This window comes from Camelus ferus, chromosome 4 (assembly GCF_009834535.1).
Source record: "Camelus ferus isolate YT-003-E chromosome 4, BCGSAC_Cfer_1.0, whole genome shotgun sequence".
Lineage (NCBI taxonomy): Eukaryota > Metazoa > Chordata > Mammalia > Artiodactyla > Camelidae > Camelus > Camelus ferus.
This window is the reverse complement of record NC_045699.1, coordinates 44,440,583-44,464,324: the sequence shown is the minus strand read 5'-3', so window position 1 is coordinate 44,464,324 and position 23,742 is coordinate 44,440,583. Positions and strand designations below refer to the sequence as shown.

The following is a 23,742-nucleotide window of genomic DNA, read 5'->3' as shown; positions in this document are numbered from 1 at the left end:
AATAATCCAGGCAGTAGATGCTCATGGTTTATGCCAGGGTGATAGTGGTAGAAATGATGAGAAGTGGGCAGATATTGGATTATGATGTGAATCATTCTTTCCAGGGTTAAAACAACATATTAAATTATGATACAACAGAAGAGTGACTTTCTATGAATGGAAAAGATAGAGAGTCAGAAAAGGAGAAATGGTCCAGGGATGGCTAGAGATTTGCTTCCTTATTTTGCCCTATCTTTGAACATAAGGGCAGGTAGGCAAGCAAAGAAGTGCTCAGAAAATACTAACCCTTGTATATGTCTCAAGTCCATATGATTACAGGAAAACTCATTATTCTGGATCAAGAGTTTCTATGGCATTACTTTGCAGCTCGTATTTCCAGAGACAGATGACATGTTATTATAGGCACAATTACTTGGCTCCCTCCTAAGGTCTATGTCATTTTCTGCACTTTCCAGGTACCTATTATTTGCAAGTCATCAACCAAGTTTAGTTTTCTGATACTCTCTCATTTAATTCTCATCACCCTTGATGCACCTCCATTACATCACTTTTTTACATTGTTCTTTTAAGCATCTGCCTTTCTTATAATACTCTGAGCTCCTGAAAAGGAAGGACCAGTTCTTATTCATTTTTATTTCTTTAGTACTTGGAATACTACCTGGCATTTAGTAGGCTACCAATAAATTTTTGATATACAAATGCAGAAAGTTTATTTGGATGGTGGAACAGTGGAGATGTTTTTGAACAAAGTAGAACTAATAACTATTACACAAAACAAAATATTTGAATTAAGGGAGTCTTTAATTCAAATCTTGGCTTAGTTTTTCAGCTTAATAACTGTGTTCCAGAAAATCTTACTTCTGGCCAATAGTATCTAAATAAGACTGTGGAAAGCATATAAAGTGGAAGGTAGATGAATACTATTCTGTGCTCCTTAGATTAGACTAAAGATAAAATAAATGCCTTTCTTAAATAGCTACCTGGACAAAAACAATCTTCAAGCAAGTGTTCATTCTATAGATAACAAGCATGAAATAACTAGAAGACACTTGTACTAAGTACTTTACATTTCCTGCTGGAAATCCCCATGATTAAACTAAACTTAAAAAATACTCACCAAAATTAAACTAAAAAATACTAGTTCTACAAAGACAACTACTATGTTAATAAAATATTCAATTTGAAAAAAACACTAGTTTTCAGTTTTATGTACATATTCACTGAGGAGCCATTCACTGAGCACTAATATCTATACACAGTTTATATTGAGTTCTCATTTTTAAAATAAACTTTTGAATTGCTAAAAATATTTTAGTATACAGTGATATTTAAGAGATAATTTTATAGCATCAAATATTTAAAAGAATCAAGTAAAACATGTCCTATGAATTATTTTCTCCCATTAAATTAAAAGATTCTGATTTATAGTAGTGATTCAAGTGCTGAACACCCCATAAATGGATGGCATTTTATTCTTACACATGATGATTAAAGGAGTTATTTACTATGAACTGGGGTAGAAGACTGAGCAGGGAAATTTGAGAAAAAACTGCTGAAGAAAGGAAGAAAATTTAGGAGATCTGGGTTTCAATTATATCTGACGTTGATTAACTCAGTCATTATGCTTTAATGAAAATGGGCAACAATAACAACAATTAATAGAGACTACCAAGGCGGGGATTGTCTCTTGTAAGAAGCACAGTTCTGAGGCATCACAGATTTGGTTCTGTGGTGAAAATCAGCATTCTATGCTGCTTTACTAATCCTCAGAGATTCTTTGAAGAGCTGAAAACTTAAACTATCATTTGTTTTTATTTGGAAAATATTTCCTTCATCTATTTTAGAATGCATTGATATTTTAAATATCATAAGCTCATTATCAAAGTTGTTTATTAGATCCATAAAATCTGCAGGTTTAAGATGGAAACTTGAGGGGATCCTCCGAGTAGGAGTTAACCGGACAATCTCTAGACTTCCATTCATGAAATATAGCATCATTTTAACTTTGAAACCATGAACAAAGTCTAGCCTTAAAATGTCTCAGTTTTCTCTTTTGTAAAATGGGAGTAATAAATAGTATCTATTTCATATGGTGGTTGTGAGGATTACATAAATGACTCTGATGCAATCACAAATATCTATCGCGCACCTACTATGCACTGAGGATACGACAGTGAACAAAGCACTCTCCATTCCCCTTGAAGGTAGTGAACTTAGCACAGTACTTAACACACTGTAAGTACTCAGCCAATGATAGCTATTATTATCTTGGAAATGTCAGATGTATCTCACAGAATAGGACTGTGTGCAAGATAAATGTGTACAGACAATTTAAAAATCTGTTTGTTTAAAAATTGTTGGCAAGAGGAGAGAACCTATGGAAGATTCAGAATTAAGATTCTTTCCACATTCAGATTCTCTTCCTTTGGAGGGTACCAATGATGCAGGTTGACTTTAGTAGGCCTTGAGCCATCTTTCTATCCTTTAGTCTGGAATTTCATCCCAATACTTTCACACAGAAGTTAACAAAGGAAGAACTTTCCAAGCAGAGGTCAGGAAAGAGTCATTACAGCAAGCATATAAATATGACTCATGAGTTTTCATTACTAATTCTCTTTGCACATTTAACTGGTACTCTGGCATTAGAGATCCTGGTGAGGCTATAGGGGATGTATAAAGTAAAAATTGAAGTTTTCAAAATTTCTTAAATTTATTAGAGGTTAGAGCATCTATAGCTACCAAAGGCTACATAAATCCTCTGTGAATGAGCAGGAAGTCCAGCAGGTGGAAAGATGAAAATGACAAAGAAGGGTGGAGAGCAGTATTGTCAGAGGGATGGAGCCTTGAATACACCAAAGATTTCTACACCAAGAGGGAGGAGTAATGATTTAGAAGCAGCTATAGCAAGTGAGAAAGAGGTTGATCCTAATCAACCTAATTCAGAGGTATGTGGGTCAAGGAAGAACAAGCAGCAAGCATTTGAGAGGGTTGCAGGGAAAACAGTATTTTCTGTGAAGAGCACAGTTTCAAGACAGATTTAAAGCATGTGTGGGACTAGCTTATTCAGCTATTCATTCCAGCAACCTGGGGCCAGAATGAAACTGCTTCCAAGTAAATCCTCATGAAGAGCTTCTGGGATGGTAGAAGGACTGTAAGTTTCTTCAGGAGTCACTGGGGCTCAGGTTTGATTGGCCTCCAAGGGAATCCTATACCACATGGTCAGGCTGGCAAAAGGTCAATTAGTGTCAGAACCTTCACCATGTAATTAAAAAACAAAACAAAACAAAACAAAACAACAATGGTAGATCTCTGCAGATTTAGGGGAAAAGGTGCTGCCTTCTTTGAAGTCGGCCACAGCCTAACCCTATCTTAAAAACTTATATTCACTGGGGTTATTAATCCTCAAGGCCATTTTAGATAAAGAATTTAACATACATTAAAGGCCAAAATTAAGAAGTTAAGCAGAATTAGCTATAGATTTAATTCACAGCTGATAATAGAACCTTTAATAAACCATTCTTAACTGTTCTGTACTACAGTTTTTTATTTAAAGAAAACTGCTTATAATGTCTGAGCCTCTTCTGTTATCACAGGAAAATAAGACCATATCTGTAAGAGCTCTTTGAGAGGAGTAAAAAAAAAAATGCTTTTAAACTTTAACTGCAAAGCTGGAAAACCTTGCTAAAAAATTAAAATTGACAAGTTAATGCAGAGAATCATAGAATAAAACTAAGACAACTTAGGATTTACTATTTTTAAGACTTAGTAAATATTGAAAAATAGGTTTAAACTACTTTGGAATGAAATGGCAACTTCTGTCTCAATATTTTGTCTTGAGACTCATATTCAACCTCACTAAGTGGCCTAAGAAATATAAATTATAACAATAAGATTTTTTTTCCTTATCTGATTGGCCAAACATTCTAAAGACAATTTAGTGTCCAGAGTACTCTTAAACATTGCTAGCAGGTGGATACACTGGTATAATCTTTTAGAAGAGCACTTTGACAATATTTATGCAGACATAAATGTATATACCCTTTAAGTACACAATTCCACTTAGAATTTGATTTACTGAAATAATCCTACATACAAGCAAATACGTAAAAAGATTTTTAAAGCAGCACTGTTTGCTTTAAGAAATGGGTAACAGTATAAATCTAAATGTATGGGTAGAGAAATGACTGAGGAAATTGGTATAAATGGAATAAAAGTTAGCCATGAGAAAGACAGAGCTTTATGAGGTGATATGGAGACCCACAAAGAACTAGGTGGAAAAAAATTAAGTTGTAGGACAGTGACCCTATTTATATTTGTTTATAAAGACCCTTTTAAAATTACAATAAATAATTATTATGTTATTAACATAAGAAACACATATAACAAACATTCATATTCTAGTTTATTTTATTCTGAAATTCATACCAACAGAAAGCCATATTATTTTCTTAAGCAAAAGGCTATGGGTACACTTCAATATAAACAAAATTTTAAAAATATTTGTGCTTTGTATCATGTCTTTGGGAAGCACAAATTAAAGGGAAAAGATTCTTATTTTCTTTTTTTAGATATTTACTTCTGTAGCCCTTCTGGTCTTTGAAACTATGACTAAAACCCTATTGACAACATGATGCAAAACGGTGTCTAAAATAACAATGTGCTAAAAGTAACTGAAGTGTCTTCTAAACTACTTTTATCTTTTTAAATCTAAAGAAAGAACTAAGATATGCAGATTTAAAGTACTGGTGGCTTGTCTTTCTTGCATGAGACCATTACACCAGCAAGAGCCACCAGCAAGCAGCATCAAATCAGGCTTCATACAGGCCTTTGTATACAACTGTTAAGTGTTTATGTCTATTTTTTCATCTAACTGTGAATGAATAGGTACACAAATTTTACATGTTACTTATTACATAACTCTTTATTTTCAACCTTTATTCAGCAAGCACATTAAGCAAAAGGGGTTAGAACGGATTACTAATATTTGTTGATGCTGGTCCTGGTGCACCATTCAGTAGGATCCCTATCCCGGTATTTCAGAGCAGTGATTTACGTGATCAGTGGCCAAAAGAACATGACAATCATAATATACAGTACAGAGTAAACATTCTTTTAAGTAGGCTGGCTGATGGTTACAAATTGGCACATTGCACCCAAAGCCTGACAAATTAGTTATAAGCAGGATACTCACATCAGCATAGTGGCCTATCATATCACATCGGTCACACCGTTTTCTCCAGGAAGGTCTTTCAAGACATCTGTGAGTGGAAGACATAGGCAAAGAACAGTCTAAGCAAAAGCGGGCCGGACAGGCATACTGCAGGTGTCCTCTCTCCGAGCAGAGGCAGCAGGGGCGGACTTTCTAGATGGCAGACAAACAGAAAACTTCTTTAGCAAAGTATTTTAGTCTCAAATAGAAGATTACTTTTTCTTCCTCAGTATAATTCAATGAAAAGTTATTTCAAATTTGGGAACCCAATGAAGGTCAAATCTTGAGCACAATTGTAAAATCAAACAAAATGTCTGAAATCAGACCTTTAACAAAAGCTATCTGTATCCTGTGGTTGACAAAAAGGTTTAGCCTGCATGTACTATCAGCTGGCAATTATTTCTTATGCCTTGTCTTGTAGAATATTGACAAGTGGATTGTGTCTGAGAGGGAAAGTAAGGTGATGAGGGTCTGGAAGCTAAGTCAAACAAGAAATAGAGAGAGTCTGCTTTGCCTGAAGGAGCAAAGACAAAGAGGAAGCAAGAGGGTCATCTCAAATATCCGAAAGACAATCATTTAGAAGAGGGAGTAGGTAAGGGAAGGAGTGTTTGTTAAGGGTTTAGTATGTGTCAGGGAATGTCTAAGAGTTCTGTGTTGTTCTAAAGGTTGATGTATCTGTTTAACACAATTTATATCAATAAACATTTATAAATTCTAAAATTCTAATTTTCTAAACATGAGAATTATCCCACAATGAAACAAATCATGTCACAAAGTAGAAGGTTTAGAAGTGAAGTGAGTCCCAGGAACCAATTTGATTCAATCTTCCCATTTTATAGATGAGAAAAGAGGAAGACTGAAGGTGAAATGATTTGCCTAAGGTTATATAACTACTAATGGAATGCTGAAATTGATTGTGAATATAAATTTATTGTTCTTTACTACTACTCTAGGCTGTGACCTACATGAACATTTAATGTGAAATTTAATGCATATATATAACATTTGAATTCTAAGGTTGTCAGGGTTCCAGCCCTAAGATTTTGATTTTAACAATGTGGAAAGAAACATTACATTACATATTTCACATACTTGTGGAAAGGGGCAGTTTTTTGATAAATGGCCACATTTGTCACAATTTCTACAGGTTACATTTTTGTTGGCTGAATAGTATCGGTGGGTCCATCTTCCAGATGATCTTTTATTACCTATCTGTGCCTAAGGAAAAAAAAGATCAAGAATTAAAATTATTTCACTCCATTCAAGAGAATTAACAGTCATAATCTGTTCAATTTGGAACCCAGCAACAAGGGAATTTTGTCTCTTAAAAGAAGTTAGAAAAATTTAAAGGGGGGGCCATGAAGATAACCCTGCTTTTTGTCTGCCCCTCCTCCCTATTCTTTTATCCTTCTTCATATGGTTCCATTTCTTTTATATCTTTCTCTACTTACAGTTCAGGTCTAGAAGGGGCACTGAAAGGCATCATTTAGACACTCTAGTGACATTCAGAGTCAAAGATACTGCTGACACATACCTGAATGAGAATCTTACCTAAATTTTTAGTTAGGAATTGGTGTTTTTTATGATTTTGTCTTTTACAAAGTTATAAAACTACATAGTTACCAACTGCATTCCTTCTTTTGAACAGCCCAGGGTTACCATTGACAAACTGGATTATAATTTCTAAGAGAGAATGAGACAATTTCCTTCCTCCAGAGTCCTTTTAAGATCTACTCTGCCTACAATGACCCAATTCTAGCTGTCCCATATTCTAGCCAAAATCCAGTATCTTGCAAGAGAATATTAGCAAAATACATCATATGAACTATTTAAAGAAAAATACCTAAATGCCAACTATACTTTATCTTGTTTGGTAGAATTCCATCTTTGAAAAAACTTTCATCTTTTACTTGTTATTTTGCTGAATTGGTCAAGTAGGCCTCAACAGGAGATAAAATCTAATTGTCTCTTAAAACTTTTCTTATACCAAGTTGTAAAATTATTCTTTTTTCTAGCCATCTGTCACAATTATGGCTAATAATTGAAAAAGACAAACACCTGCCACATCCTAAATATAGACTAACCATTTCCTTACACTGAAGAAGCACTTATTTCCGGTGTTGATCTTAAGTGGTACTAGGCAAAATGGGCTAAGAGGTCTCACCATAGCAGAGAAGAAACAAAAGGGAAAGGGGACTAAATCATTATGGCAATTAACTGACTGACAAAAATCAAGGCTGAACTATGCTTCTGAAAAATTCAATCACCCACAGACTTTTCAAACTTTTTCTAACAAGATACTCGAACTGCTGTTATTTTTAAAAAGCTTATTAAGTTAGCACAATGAAGGGAAAGGAAACTAAGAATCAAAGGAAATTATAAATTTATTCATAACTTCAAAAATATTTTGATTTTACCTCAACATCTTTGTCGCTGATGAACCAGTCTACTCCATCTTCTCCTATAAAACAAACAAAATGTTACTCAGTCTTGACACTTTTAAACCACTTACAGACTGACAACAAATTATTCAGTTTGTTAGTACTAAACTTGGGACTCCAAAGATGTAGTAAGAAATGTGAATACCTTAACATTTTATCTTGACTCCATAATTACTTGTGTGGCTCTGAACAAATAGTTAACCTCTCTTCATCTGTTTCCTCACATGTGAAATGGGAATAATAGTATTTTCCCTGTATACGTAAAAAGTACTGTGGGAACCAAATGAGATAAAGTGAAAATGTTTTAAAAACTATCAAACTATCAATTAAAAAACAGTAAAATAAATAATAAAAAGTAAATTAAAAAAAATCACTGAGGGACAAAACCCCAACAGCAGGTACACAAAGAAATCTTAGCTGAACTTCTCTTATCTGACTTAAAGCCAAGCTTTGTGGTTCAGCTGCCATAGCCCCTGATTATGGGCACCAGGACATCCCCCCAAAACTGTATGAACAAGCACATCAAAATCTTCTATTCTCTGCAGCCCTAAGTCCCCCTTTTTGTTAAACTGGTATACAAACCTTTACCTTTGGCTATTTACTGAGTTATCCATTACTGAGTGCTTCTACCCTATGACTCACTATCTGCAGTTAACTCGCAGGCTCCCTATCAATCAGATCCAACCAGGTAGAAGAAAGGTTTTTCCTTCCAACATCAGTATTAACTGTGTCCACCAGTTTCCCGCTATAGTCGACTTTCATTCTAACATTTAAAAAAATTGGACTCTGGATACTATCTCACGGTTAAAGCTAGAAATTTAGCACTGTATTTTACAACGTCAAAAATAGGGAAATAAAAGAGCAAAACAGGAGGCCAAATATCCAGAAACCACTGATTGATCTAAAAATACAACTGTAAAAGCCTAGGGTGGGTGGGGAGCCCCACATTTTTCTTTCTCAGCTTTTCTCTTCTCTTTGCACTGCCCCTTTACAAACCTGCAAATGACTGCTATTCCCTTGGTCCACCCATGGCCAAGGAGGAAGGGACATATGACCAATGCAGAAGCTAAGGTGTCAGCAAAGGACTGAAAGATTTTTTCCTCCCCCCAAAGCAAAGTTAAGATTTCCTCCTTCCTCCTATCTACTCCTCTTCTCTATCTCAAAAACACAAATTGCACCTGATTCTTCTTTGAAAGGCATTTTGAAGAGGCATGAAGTAATCTACATTTTCCCAGGCCTACCAGGAGTAAGTGTCTAGAGATATATTTTAAAATAAGACACTTTTACTAAGAAAACCAAGAGGCTGCTTTACAAAAAGACCAGTCCATAGGAGAGCAGAGATGCCGTGCTGATGATTATTTCCTTTGTAAAATTCGGAGGCTGCGTCCATATACTGAGAGTGGAGAATACATTAAACAGCAGCAGCTTCTATTCCTTCATCATCACCATCCACATTATTATTCTTTCAAAGGATTCATCTAAGGAGCATGCTTTGCTGTAACTTTCAAAGCTGCCTTTTGTACCTCAATGTCCTTCATCATTAAAACTCAAAATGACCACTTAAAATCACTTTAATTATAAAACTGACAATATTGTCCTTAAAAAAATGAAATCCAAAACCAAGGGAATGCAAAACAGCAACTATTACCACTCCCAATCTGCAGTAAACTTACACACGAACAGAGAATAGTGAAAAAAGGGAAGGTTTAAGAGGGAGATAAACTCCATTTAGATTGTTCTAACATGCCTGCGGAATTCAACAACATCCTAGGTTATGTACTAACTCCTCCTCAACAAGCTACAGTGTACTCTTACTGTAGAATATCTGTCAACAAGTATACAAGACAGGTTTCAATTACAAGTGAAATCAGACTTCTCAGGGATAAATGAAGTAAAGACATCGCTAGGAACATGTAAATCAACTTTTGGCCCTACTCATGGTTCAGTTTTGGTTCTACCCTGGTAATGACAGCTGACTCCTGACTCTTGCTCTTGTACCTCCCTGTTTGCTTAACTCCAAATCCCAACCTAATGGAAGCTTTGTCTAAGGGCAACTCATCAGAACTTCCACAGGCAGCCAATTCTCCACTTTGTTAAGTTCCTGGTCCTGAACTTGGTAGAAACTTGGGTTCCAGTCTTAACCCTATCTCTTATTTGCTGTGTGGCATCAGGCAGGTTATTTACCCTCTGGATCTGTTTAATAATGGATTGGATTAAATGGTATCCATGGTACCTTCTAATATTAAGTTTCTGTGATTCTTTTATCAAATTTTCACTCATTACTGGAGTCAAATACATGTTAGTTAGTCTACATTACCTAAATCCTCCAGGCCTTCACAACCAATACAGGGTGTCTTACTTTAACAACAACTTCCCACAGGGCCCAGGAGCACTCATCTTCCATGTGTGTGCCACCCAATGCCACAGACTGTAAAATGGGATTGCCCTAAAGATGCCTATCAACTCTTACTTGCTTTACAGCCTTGTCTTGCTAATAGCCAGAACTGTGATTCTTTTTAGCCTTTAGAATTGTGATCAAAGCAATAGCTGATAACTCTTGACATTAAATTAACACAGTTTAACAAATATGTATTGAAAGATTACAATAAGCAAGGTGTACAGGGTAAACAAAGATGAAGAAAGACTTATAACTCAGTCAGACACAAACAGATAAAAGGAAAAGGAGTTAGGGAGGACCAAACAAGGTGCTATGGTAAATTCAGAGGAAGAACAGATGTCTGAATTTAAGGGAGAAAGAGGGAAAAAGTTACAGAAGGCTGTGCCATAAAGGAAACTTTACTGAGGGTATAATTTACATATTATAAAATATACCCCTGTAAAAAAATACAGTATGATGCATTCTGACAAATGTACACACCTGTGTAACCACCACAAAAATCAAATGTAGAACATTTCCATCATCCCAAAATGTCACCTTGTGCATATCTGCAATCAATCCCCCACCCTAGGCAACCACTGATTTGCTTTCTCTCACAATAGATTCATTTTGCCTGCTCTAGGATCACATATAAATAGAATCATACATTATGTACCATTTTGTATATGCTTCTTTCACTCTGAATATTTGTGAAATTCATCCATATTGTTAGGTAGTAGTAGTCTGTTCCTTTCTTTTTCCTGAGCAGTATTCCATTGTGTGGATGTAACCATTTGTTTAGCTGTTCATCTCCTGAAGAACATTAGGTTGCTTCCAGTTTTTGGCAATTGTAAATAAAGCAGCAATAAACATTGTAGTGAGAGTTTTTCTTCTGAATTGACATGAGTTTTCATTTCCCTTGGGAAAATACCTAGGAGTAGAATTATTGGATATGGTGAGTATGTCTTTAGCTTATACAAACTGGCAGATTTTTCTGAAGTGATTGTATCATTTTATGTTCTCATCAACATTGTATGAGAGTTCCAACAGTTTCATAATCTCACCAATACTTGGACTGTCAGTCTTTTAAATTTTAACTTTAGAATGGGTGTGAAGTAGCACTGCATTAGGATTTTAATGGGCGTTACTCTGATGAATACTATGAAAAAAGACAGTTTTACTGCCTCCTTTCTAACCTTTTATTTCTTTTCTTACCTCACTGCATTATCCAGGACCTCCAGTATGATACTCAGTATAAGTGGTGACAGTAGATAATCTCTGCTTTGTTCCCAATTTTAGAGAAAAAAATACATATTGTCTTTCACAAGTATATTGTTTGCTGTAGATTTTTCATAACAGGTTGAGGAAATTATTTTCTATTCCTAGTTTTCTGAGTTCTTAACATGAATGTGTGTTAAATTTTATCAAATGCCTTTTCTGCATCAACTGAGATAGCTCACAGTTTTTCCTCTCTCTTTCTGTTAATATGGTGAATTACAGTGATTTCATTTTCAAATGTTAAACCAACCTTGTATTCTGGGATTAACTCTACTTGGTTAGGATGTATTCTTCTTTGTAATATATTGCAGAATTCAATTTGCTATTATTTTACTAAGAATTTTTACATCTGTGTTTGTGAAGGATACTGACTTACACTTTTCTTATAATGTCTTTGTCTGGTTTTGATTTAGGGTAAAACTGGCCTCACATGAGTTGGGAAATGTTGGGAAGAGTTTGTAAAGGGATGGAGTTATTTCTTCCTTAAACATCAGATAGTCACCAGTGAAGTCATCTAGGCTAGTTTTCCTTGTTTGCGGGCCAAGAATTTTACTTACAGGAAGGTTTTAAAATAGTAACTCATTTCTTTAGTAGATACGCAACTATGACATTTTCTATTTCTTCTTGGGCCAGTTTTGATAATTTGTGAGTTTCAAAGAATGTATTTATTACTTCTAAATTATTGAAATCATTGACATAAAGTTGTCCATAATAGTCTCCTATTCCTTTGCATTTTAATCTCAAATATATATTTCAGTTCTAGAAGTTCCATTTGCTTCTTTCTTATACCTTTCATTTATTTATTATATTTCTCTCTTCTTTTAAATTTCAGAGTGTATTTTTAACAGCTGTTTTGAAGTCCTTATCTGCTAATTTCGTATTCTCTGTCATTTCTAGGTTTGCATCATTTGATTTTTCTCTTGGTTATGAGTGACATTTTCCGGCTTCTTTGAAAGTCTAGTAATTTTTTTTTCTTGGATGCTACTAGTCATTGTAAATGGTACACTGTTGAGTGTCTGGATTTTGTTTTCTTACTTTAAAAAGTGAGACTGTTTGACAAGCAGTTAGGTAATTTCCAGATCAGCCTGACCCTTTTCAGACTTTTAAAGCCTTGTTAGGATAGGCCCACAGTAGATTTTACTTAGGGTTAATTAAGCCCTACTACTAAGATGTACCTTCTGGGGTCTCTATTGAATGTCTCAGGTGTTCAACACTCTCTCCAATCTGGTAAGAGCTTGGGTAAGTTCTGGGAATTGTTTGGCTTCCAGCAAGTTTTTGTCCAAGTCTAGTGGAGTTTGGCCCTTTCCATGAGCAGAGAGGAACTCAGTATCCTTGGTATTCATGGGTATCCCCTATGCAGATTTCTGGAGTTATTTCCCTCTTCAGCTCCCTCTCTCTAATACTCTGCCCCACAAATTACAGCTTCCTTAGCCTCTCTGAACTCTGATCTCTGTCTTCTCATCTTACTGAGATAGCCATGCTGTGCCTGGGTTCCCTCTCTTAGCACCATGATGCAGGTTGATTTATTAATATGATTCCATATTCTCATGAATCATGGTCCAGTACTGCCTGTTGTCCAATATCTGAAAATTTGCTAATTGATCTGTAGTTAAGTCAATCCATTAAAATTTTTCATTTCATTTTTTTCATTTCAAATATTACATATTTCAGCCCTAGAAGTTTCCTTTGGTTCTTTTTTATGTTTTCCATTTCTCTTCTTATTATATTATATTTATCTTTCCCTTTAAACCTCTGTATATTTATAATGTCTGTTTTAAAGTTCTTGCCTGCTAATTTCATCATCTCTGGTCAGGAGGGCAAGCCTGGAATAAGTTAACACAATATGGCTGGAAGCAGAAGTCTCATATAGGATTTTAACAGATGAAAGACATGAATAAAAAGGAAAGGCATGAGTAACATAATGGAAGAGGCGAGAGGGTACAGCAAACAATACAGTTTAACTGGAACAAAGGGATGTGATGATTCCTTTACTAAGAATTTTCAAAGACCTTTTATGTATAAAGAATACAGAATTAAAATAGTCTTATAAAAAGCTTTTCACCTGAAACATATATGAGGGATTTATTAATATTACATCTATTCTTCCAACTTTCCAATTCCAAATTTCCAAAGAAATTTTCCATGTCTTTCCTCTTTCAGTTTAACTTTAGGAGTCTTGACTTCCTACTTACTGTGTGGAGCTCTCCAAGGACTAGTTAAGTAGGCCTCTTTCTGCCAAGTAGTACTCTCAAAAGCAGAGACAGTAAAAAGTACCACAGGGTGTTTTTGTTAACACTATGTAACAAATAGTATACTTCTTGTCTTTTGAAACAAACTTCAAAACAAAAAAGCAAACCCAAAAGAAAAGTGAACCCACAACCTTACATGTTTTACACATTTTCTCCTATTTCTGAAACGATTCACCTATTTTTATTCCTCCTTCCCTCCTTCCTCTCTTTCCTTCTCTCTTTCTCTCTGTCTCATGCTTAAACATCTTTCATATTTATATGGTAATGGTGATTCACAGTCCATAAATTATTTTATTTTTATTAAAAAAATTTTTTTAGTTCTATTTTGGGGGGAGGTAATTAGGTTCATCTGTTTACTTATTTAATGGAGGTCCTGGGGATTGAACCCAGGACCTCGAGTGTGCCAAGCATGTGTTCCACCACTTAAGCTATATCTGCCCCTCTATGAATTGTTTTAAATGCACATTTTATCTTGAGAAGAATCCTGTAAGTATGGTTACACAAATATTCACTTTTAAAATGTGTGTGCTTTCTACAAAAAATGGCCACTGTTGCTTTCTGTGAAATACAGTACTAATGTAGCTATTTACCCATAGGATTGCACTCAGTTTTCAAAGGATCTAAGGAAAAGTTTGGGCTAGATTTCTGAGGATTAAAGCCAGTTCATGCTCTGCTTCAATTATACTTAGTCTGCCGACATTCTGGTAGGTGGGAATAGGTGAAGATCAATTCTCTGCTGAGAAAGCAGCCACAATTACAGAGCTGGTTCTCTTTACCTTATGGGATAATCTGACAGAAAGTAGGGGTTAGTAAAAATGTATTTCCAAGATCACCAAAGATTATATAGACTGTAGCACAGCATATCCAGTTGGTTATTTGCAATGCAATGGCAGGGACTAAGAAGAATCTTTTCCTGAGCCTAATACCCAATAGCTCCTTCTTACATGGAAGCCATAAGTGCCTTACATTTTCTATATATCCCAATTTCTAACGTCTAAAATTTAAAATCTCATTACAGTTCAGTGAAAAGGTATACATTTATGATTTTCTCAGCATACAATGGACTTAAATTTAATATTCAGAAAATTATATATAAAAACCCACTTGCCACTACTAATTATTCAAGAACATAAATGCAACTTTCCTCAAAGTGTAAAATATTTTCATTTAGGTAATTTTCAACAAATATTTACTAAAAATCTCTCATGTAAAAGACAGTGCAGTAGACAGAAAGATGACTAAGATATGGTACTTGCACTCAAGGAACTTATCATTGTAGTAGAATAGTAAGTACTATCTTTGGGCTAAAGAATCTAAAAAGCATTACTGTGTTAAGTAAATAACCATAATAATTTCATTTCTAAAAAATAGGATGATTTAATTAACATCAGGCTTTTAAAAAGATAAAAAGTCATCTATTATTTGGGTAATGGGTTATTTAAAGAAATACTGAATTCTACCAATGAGCAATTAATTAACTTATGATGATGACTGCATCACCAAAACAGTCTTCATTTAATACTAAGTATGTAAACCCTCTTGCAACTGTTTTCTCTCCAAATAATCTGTGGGGCTATAGACAGACTCACAGATGGAAACTGGGAAATAAGAAATAATGGTTGGTTATCTACCTGCAATCCCTAAGGAACCAACATTTTGGACCTTCTCAATATCTTTTCTTTTACTTGCAGTATACAGCCAAAACTCTGACTCATATGACATGGTATTCTTTCCCTTTAAAACGTGGTGAAATGGTAAAAAAAACAAACAAACAGACAAACATAAGAAAGATAAAAGTGGAGAAAGTAGTGAGTAACCCTTCCATCAGACAAATTGAGGTTAAATAATTTGGCAGTTACAGCATAAAAGACAAATCAACAATATTACATTTCTAAATTTATTGCCCCTACTCCCTTTTTACATCCCTAGTATTTTACACTAAAAGGTCCCATTGTTTGTAATTTAACACTCCCAGTGCTTTTCCATCTCTGTACTTTTAGTCACTCTATTCCCTTCATCTCCAACACTGTCTCCCTCTTTGCTCAGTTTTTCTACCTAATGCAGCCAAATTTCCATGATTACAAATTCTGAATATCCTTTATGCTTAGCTCCTCACATTCACTGGGGATATGGATAATATTCAGTATTTTTCTCACGTGACCTCTGAGAGCATTTACAATTTCTTGGCCGACAGAACAATCTACTTTCCCTAATTCTTCTCCCCCTTTGCAGTTTCTTTTGCCTTCATTGGCTATCTGGTATGTTCCATTCTTTGTCCTCCTTTTCATTCTATATTCTTTGTCCCAGGTTATATCCTACATGCCCATTCAGAGAACTACCAAACCTGTATCTCCAGGCCAGAATTTTTTCTTGAGCTCCTGATCTATAGGATATCTGGATCAGACATCTTCTTGGTAGCTCCAACTCATAACACTAAAAATAAATTCTTTATGTCTTCCCATTCCCTGCGTTTGTCTCTTAAAAACAAACAACCCTATGTTCCCCTCTCTCTTCTAATTCAATAACTTGTACCATAGTTTATTTTCAAAAAAAAAACTTCAACTCTTCCCTCTCACCTTTCATATACTTACTCACCGAATCTATTCATAATAACCTCAATGCCATTAGACTGGCCCAGAGACACTTAATTTCTCAACTAGATTATTAAAATCACTTCTATCTCTAGTATCACAACCTATTTTCATTTCCTCTGTTACTGGAATAATGTTTCCCTTTCTTTCTTTCTTTCTTTTTTTTTTTTTTTAATGATTTTTGGAGGTATCACTGACATAAAACATTATATTAGATTCTTTGATGCCTGCAGAACAAATGTAAAACTCCTCTGAAGGCAACACAATGCCTTCCAAGACTTTGGCCCTTACCTATCCCTTTGGCATCACCTTCCTGAACCCAATGCTCCAGCTAAGCCTAATAATTTCCCCAACATGTCCTTTTGTTCTCTGCAGCTGTGCTTATGCATGTATTCCCTGGAACACAAGCCAACTCAGCTTCATCCACTTGGAACTGGGACTTGGTCTTCAAGTCTCTAATCTTGTATTCCCTCCTCTACTGAAGTTGTCCCTGATAACTCTTCAAAAGCAGAGATGATCACTCTCAACATTATAACACCGTGGACTTTAATCTTGTCATTTCTATGTTTGTACCTTCCACACACCAAAACATGATAGATTAGTTATAGGTACTCATGTTTACTGAATGAATTACTTAAATAACATTTCCTCTTTTGAATTCACTCTTTAGAATTATTTTCTCCCTCACTTATAATCTAAAAGCACCTTATTTGTATTTCTTAGGCTATTGAGCAATTCTAAACTTGTATTAAGAACTATGTTAATAAACATTTTATTTCCCTCATAACATCATACATTCTCTACTGACCAAGACCACATCTGTTTTATCTATTTATCCAGTTAACAGCACAAAATTTCGCATACTTTCAATTACAATGCAAAAGAATTTCAAGGAAATAGGAAACATTTATATGCACACTTGGTGAGTAAATACTGGTCTGAACTAAGGTACATAAGCCAATAGATAATTTTATAGGTTATCACTGTATATTAAAGTTCAATAAGATAATTCTCAATGGCTAAGAAAAAAACTTGGAATTTCTGTAGTAAGCAACTCTAGAAACTAAAAAAGAACTTAAAAAACCATTGTTATTGAATAAAATCACTTGGCAGACATAGGATCCACATGTAATATAAGATAATTGGACATTTATAGATAATCCTGCCTCTACCTAGCCAGTGTTTACGGATTAAAGATCACAAAGATGAAGCTGCAAGATATTTATGTTATATCCTTTTCTGAGCCTAACTCCACTATACCAGATTTCCCCCTGGGATCTTTTCACTTTTAATAAGCAACTGAACCAGCCACAAATGAAGTTACTATTCCCAACTTCATCAGTAGCATCTGTTATTTCAACGGAAACTTTTGAAATACACACAATGCCACATGCAAATCCCCTGAGGGCTGAGCCACTTTATTCACATGCATTCTTCTCAAACTGCTCTTTATTTCTGTCTCGGTTTTCTCTTATTTATACTTTTCCATTTAACACTGGTCACAAAACCATTTCGTCATTAAATTTTTGCATTGTATAACTGGCAATAGTTTAAATAAAACACATTTTAATAGAAGAATTTGCAAGTGGGCATCAAATTATTCATCTTACTTTAAATCATATTAAATTTACGAGAATTTTATATTTTTAAATGTGTGTAAATGACAAATGGGGATTTAGCTTTTCTTTTTTTAGAGGTAGAGGAGGAAGAAGAAAGAGGAAATAAATACAGGTGCTTATTAGCACAGGGTTATATAGAGCTCTTACAACGTTATCATTCATATAAAGGCTTTTGTGTATTCCCAAAGACACACACACGCACACACACAGTTCTCTCTCATCCCTCATTCCCTCTGCCCCAAGGGCTTAGTCAATAAACAAACCTGGTTAAGATATATTTATTTAGAAGTGAAAGACCCCTCAAATTACACTAACAAGAACAGAAAAGGACAAATTATCAACAGAAACATCAGTATGATGAAATCCTGGGAGGTTGGTTTTTTTCTTCTTTTAAAGATACCTACTACGGTGCCTACTCCCCACTTTCGCCCTTCCTTCTCCAAAAGGCAAAAAGGAAAATATATCACAGGGACACTTGAAATATTTGTAAAATGACAAGCACATATAAATCACATCTAAATTTAATCAAGAGGCCACTTTTAAAAAGATATTTCAGGTTTCTAGAGAAGATTTAAAGGCTATAAAAATTTGGTATCTACTTGTCAGTAAAAATTTAATACCAATCTAGAAGCTATATTCTTTCAGTCATCCTTCCATTTAACACTTTGTCTCCTTCCTGAATCCTTTTCTTCTTCTCTGTCTCTCATTAACTTTGTGTGTGAGCACACATACTGTCTTCAACAGCTGGTTCTCTTTTCACTCTCTCCTCGGTGAAACAAGTCACTTCAAAACAATTTGCTTTTATTATTTTCGGGGGTGATATTTTTTTTCAAATCTCTCTCCAGACCTTAAGACCACATATGTCCAGGCTTACGTTTATAATCGCTTACAGGATATATCACAAATATTTACATTACAGTCATTGCAAATATAACATATCCAAAGCAAAACTCATCGTTACAACCCCACTTGAAACTGGCTCAACCGCATTCTTCCTTGTTATTAATAGCTCAAAACACAGGTTTATTTGCATTTTAACCTAATGTTTCACCCATTACCCAATAAGGCCAGGTCTTAAATTCCACGGTATGTTCCTTTGAAATGTCTTCCCAAGCCAATACTTTGGTTTCCTTCCAGTCATCACCATTTGTTCATCACCTCATATCTAGGATTGCTGCACTGTCCCTGTGCCTTCAACTTCATTTGATACATACCAGCTAAGTTTCCTCTTTAAATTCATAATTTCACATTTTATTATTACTTTTTTATCAAAGTAATACATGTACATGGTTTTAAAAATGCCAATAATACTAAAAAAGTGTATAAAAAAAACAAACAAAAAACCAGTTCTCTCCTCCCTACCGCAGCTCCCACTCCTCAGAGGCAACCACTTTCAATTCTATTTCTTTTGGTATTTATCTGTGTACTTCTAAATAATGTTCACTCTGATATTTATGATTTATCTATTTTAAGAATTAATACCTAAATTCCTAATAAAATAAAAGAGGATCTGCCCTCTTACAACAACCCATCTGAATTTCTTTCCCTCCTTCCTCCTTCTCAGGTTAACATTCAATTTATGACTATGTGGTAGTACACTGTTTCCCTTCTTATATAATTCTATAATTTTCCTGTATTTAATACTAGCCAAGTTGTTTCATTTACCTGGTCTGAAAAGTCTACTTACTATCCTGCTAGCCCCCAGTACCTTATCTCTCCACAAGGCCAATTTTTAGTTCTCTTCATATCTCTGGTATAAGGGAAGTGCTTGTTCATTACATGCCTACTGCATTATACTAGGAAAAATAAGTCATCACCATTAATGATCTGCGTTCAATGGACCCATTTAGTAATTGAAGTCATTTCGCAAATAGTTTAGAGAAAAATAAAGTGATAATGAAAAACAATTTTATTAGAAGTCTTAATAAGAATTTAAACATGGCAAATTCAAATTTTTATTACATATGTTCCTGTTTTGGAAGCTAAAGATACCTGAAATGGGCAACATCCTGGAATACAACTAACTGCTCATTAATTGTCATGTATGAACTTGGAACACATCCAGTTTGTAAATACTAACACCAGATTTCAAATACATCTCTTCTTTGTTCCATAATTACAAACCATTCTTCCTTTTATATCTATAAACACCAATTAGAATGATCATTCCATTCATTCTTTTTCACTTCTATATCACCTATTTCCTTCTAGTCACCCCTGCATACACATCTGCTTTCAGCATTTGTCCACTTGAAATAAATCATATCAAGTGAATTTTAATATACAAATAGCATAAAATATGAAAGAACACAGTCACATGTCCTTTTATCAAAGCAGGATGGTACAGATTCTGTGTGATAAAGAACATACTGTTGTTTGACAATTTAAGAATATCCTATTTCCTTTCTGTACTTCAAAATATATTCATCAATTCTTGAGTTTGAGAAAATTCACCTATAATATCCTCTGAAAAATCATAGTCTGAAACTTCACTTAAAAGATGAAGTTCATCACATCACTAAAGTCCAGGTAATATCCCTGTCTCTTTGCATTCATGTTCTGATTCATCTAATAATTGTGAAGTGTCTTCCTCTGTTTTCTTCTATTTGCTTTTTTTTTTTTTAACTTTTAATGTATGCTATTTATTCACTGCAGAGCACATTCAATTTTTCTGTACAACTGATTTTGAAGCACATGCAAAGCCAGAAAAATAAACTTACTATAAATCACTGAACAAGTCAGTAATTCAAGGTTTCTGTCTAATATTTCAGAGTAACTTCAGGATATGAGTGTCTGTTTATATTTCTAGGTTTTTCATAATGAAATATGGCGATATGGCATCTTCTTTCCAGAGAGCTCCTAAAGTATTTACAAACATTATCTTATTAAACTGCACATTCCTTAAGGTAGTTAAGCCAAATGTATTATGTACTACTTTTGAGTTTTTTTTAAAAAAAATTTTATGGTGTTATTGAAGTATAGTTGATTTACAATGTTGTGTTAATTTCTGGTGTATAGCAAAATGATTCAGTTTTATATATATTCAGGTTTTTTAATATATATAAATATATTTTATATATTCTTACATATTTATATATTCTTTTTCAGATTCTTCTCCATTAGAGTTTATTACAAGATACTGAATGTAGTTCTCTGTGCTATACAATAGGACCTTGCTGTTTATCTATTACATATATAGTAGTTTGTATCTGTTAATCCCAAACTCCTAATTTATACCCTTCTCCTCTTTCCCCTGTGGTAACCTTGTTTGTTTTCTGTGTCTGTGCGTCTGTTTCTGTTTTGTAAATGAGTTCATTTGTATCTTTTTTCAGATTCTACATATAAATATTGTATTGTATATTATATTGTATATTATATGTTGTTGTCTGACTACTTCACTTAGTATGATAATCTCTAGGTCCATCCACGTTACTGCAAATGGCATTTCATTCTTTGTTATGGCTGAGCAATACTCTATTACATACATATACCACATCTTCTTTATCCATTCATCTGTCAAGGGACATTTAGGTTGATTCCACATCTTGGCTATTGTACTATTTGCCATTTTGGGCAGAAAATGTAAACTTCTGAATTCTCAACTTTGTTCAATGAAAGCTAAAAAGATAGTGCCTCCAGACTTCTTTTACACATTCTTGAAAGATAATGTAATACTTTGGGCATCACAATAAGGAAAGTGAAGGATGATGTAACAGTGAAGATTTATTTCACTATTACATCATCCTTCTAGGCAATTCCCTTATTCTTCTGTTTTTTTAAAAATTAGTTTTATTCTTTTTTTTTAAACCATAGTTAGGAATAATTGATAAGTAATGATATAATAATTTTTAGTAAAATTGTAAAATGTTTTAAGATATGGCAAAAATAAGATCACTAGGATCCCATGACATAGCTTAGATTCATAAAAAGGATCCAATGGACCCATATAATAATTCTGAGATAGAATGAATTTTATTCTATTAAGAAAAGTAAACTTTTTTCTCTGTTCTTTGAAAGATCTCTAAAAAAGAATAAAATTCATAAAATACAAATTCTTAGAAATAGGAATGCTCATAAAAGAAACTTAAACTAAAAGTAGGTCTAATGAGCCTGATAGGATACTGAGGATTAAACTAAACATTATTCTCAACTCTTACCATTATTCATTCAAGCAAATATTTACTGAGCTACTGCCATATTCCAGGGACCATTCCAGGTCCTTGGGATATATAAACAAAAGAGAGATTGCTGCCCTTGTAAAACTTACATCCTAGTGTCTCTCTATGGTAGAGAGATAATAAGCAACAAACATAATAAGTAAATGATACATGTTACCAACTAATAAATGCTTTTGAAAAAAGAAAAAGTAGAGCATGGTAATGGGAACTGGTAGTGTTGGTATGAATTATAAGTTTACATAGGGTGGACAGAGTAGACCTCACTGATATTTAAGCAAAAACTTAAAGGAGATCAGGGAATTGGCCATGCAGTTCTGGTGTATCCCAGGCAATATAAACAGACAAAGCAAAGTCCTTAAAGCAAGAATATTCTTGATGTGTTTGACAGCAAGGGGGCCAGTATGGTTAGAACAGAGTAAATAAGGGGAAGCGTGAGGGGGTCAAAGAAGTACCTGCATGCCAGTTTAGGAAGGGCCTTGTAGGCCTTATAAGGATACTTGCTTTTATTCTGAGTGACTGGGAAGTCAATGGAGGGTTCTGAGCAGAGGAGTGATATGATATGACTGACAATTTAAAGAATCACTCTTTTGAGATTAAAAAAAAATGGAGGGGAGGGGCAAGTATAGAAGCAGGGAGACCAATTAGGAGGCTACTGCAGTAATTCAGTCAACAAATGATGATACTTCTGACCAGGATGACAGCAGTAGATGTGCTGAGAAGTGAAAGAATTCTGCATATATTCTGAAGGTAGAGCCAACAAGATATCCTGATTAACTGGATATGGTAAGAGAGAAGAACAGAGTCAAGGACGACTCCCAGTTTTCTAATCTGAGCAACTAACAGGATAGAAGTGATGCAACTAAAAACTGCAGATAAAGATGGTTTGGGGTAAAGAAGAATTTGGTTTTGAACAGATTGGATTTGTGGTATCTATTAGATATTCCAATGAAGATGCTGAGTGGGCTACTGGACATAACAGCCTTAAGTTTAGGAGACAGATCTGAACTGGAAATATAAATTTGCCGATTGTGTCATGGAGACGGTGATTAGAACAGGACTGGGTAATAGCACCAAGGGATTATGTACAGGGAAAGTAGAGAAAAGGAGAAAAGATTTTAGAAGGAGTAAGCAGTGAAGTGGGAGTAAACCTGTAGGGAGGAAGGGTGAGTGCCTTGTAAACCAACAAAAGAAAATGCATGAAAGAAGAGGTGTTGTCTATTATCGGGAATACTGCTCATAGCTCAGGGTGGGATAAAGGCTGAGAACTGAGTCTTCTACTTATTAGCAAAGTCACCGATGATCTTGATAAGAGAAATCTGAATGAAGCAGTGAGGCAAAAACTACTGAACTGAAGAGAACTGGAGGAGAGAGACTGGAGGCAGTAAACATAGACAACTGAGCAGTCTGACCACAAAAGAAATACTTGGTACCTTATTACCTTAAAGCTTCTACCTTCTAATAGACACGAGGTGATTCAGTACATGGGGGAGAATTTGGATATCACATTGAAAACAAGCCCCATAAGCTACTCAAGTTTCAATCTAGCTCCAGAAAGATTATTGGCAGAATTGTCTTTAAATCTAAAACACAAACATTTACCAATGTATCTACAACAACTATTACTCAAAGTCAAGATTGGCAGAGAACAAGCAAAAAGGTATAGGGGACTAGAAATTATTACATAAAACTCTGAATTCAAAAGAAAACAAATTTTAAAAACTCATCCCAGCTGATAGCAGTTTTGAACAAATGTTCATCTTGAGTTCTGAGGAAATTTTAACATGCAATACCTTCAACAAA

General features: G+C 34.6%; 1 protein-coding gene across 4 annotated transcripts in view; it reads right to left on the bottom strand.

Moving 5' to 3' along the window:
- Positions 1-23,742, bottom strand: part of ZCCHC7 (zinc finger CCHC-type containing 7) — a 207,913-nt gene that overhangs the window by 45,211 nt on the left and 138,960 nt on the right. For all 4 annotated transcript variants that reach the window (XR_001366452.2, XM_006187795.3, XM_006187794.3 and 1 more), the window contains exons 3-5: positions 7,627-7,670; positions 6,302-6,427; positions 5,192-5,362 (exon numbers count right to left, since the gene is read on the bottom strand). Coding sequence is in view for 3 of the 4 variants with exons in the window: in XM_006187795.3 (XP_006187857.1) it covers positions 5,192-5,362; positions 6,302-6,427; positions 7,627-7,670 (341 nt within the window). In the remaining variant the exon portion in view is untranslated. The remainder of the gene's footprint in view (positions 1-5,191; positions 5,363-6,301; positions 6,428-7,626; positions 7,671-23,742) is intronic.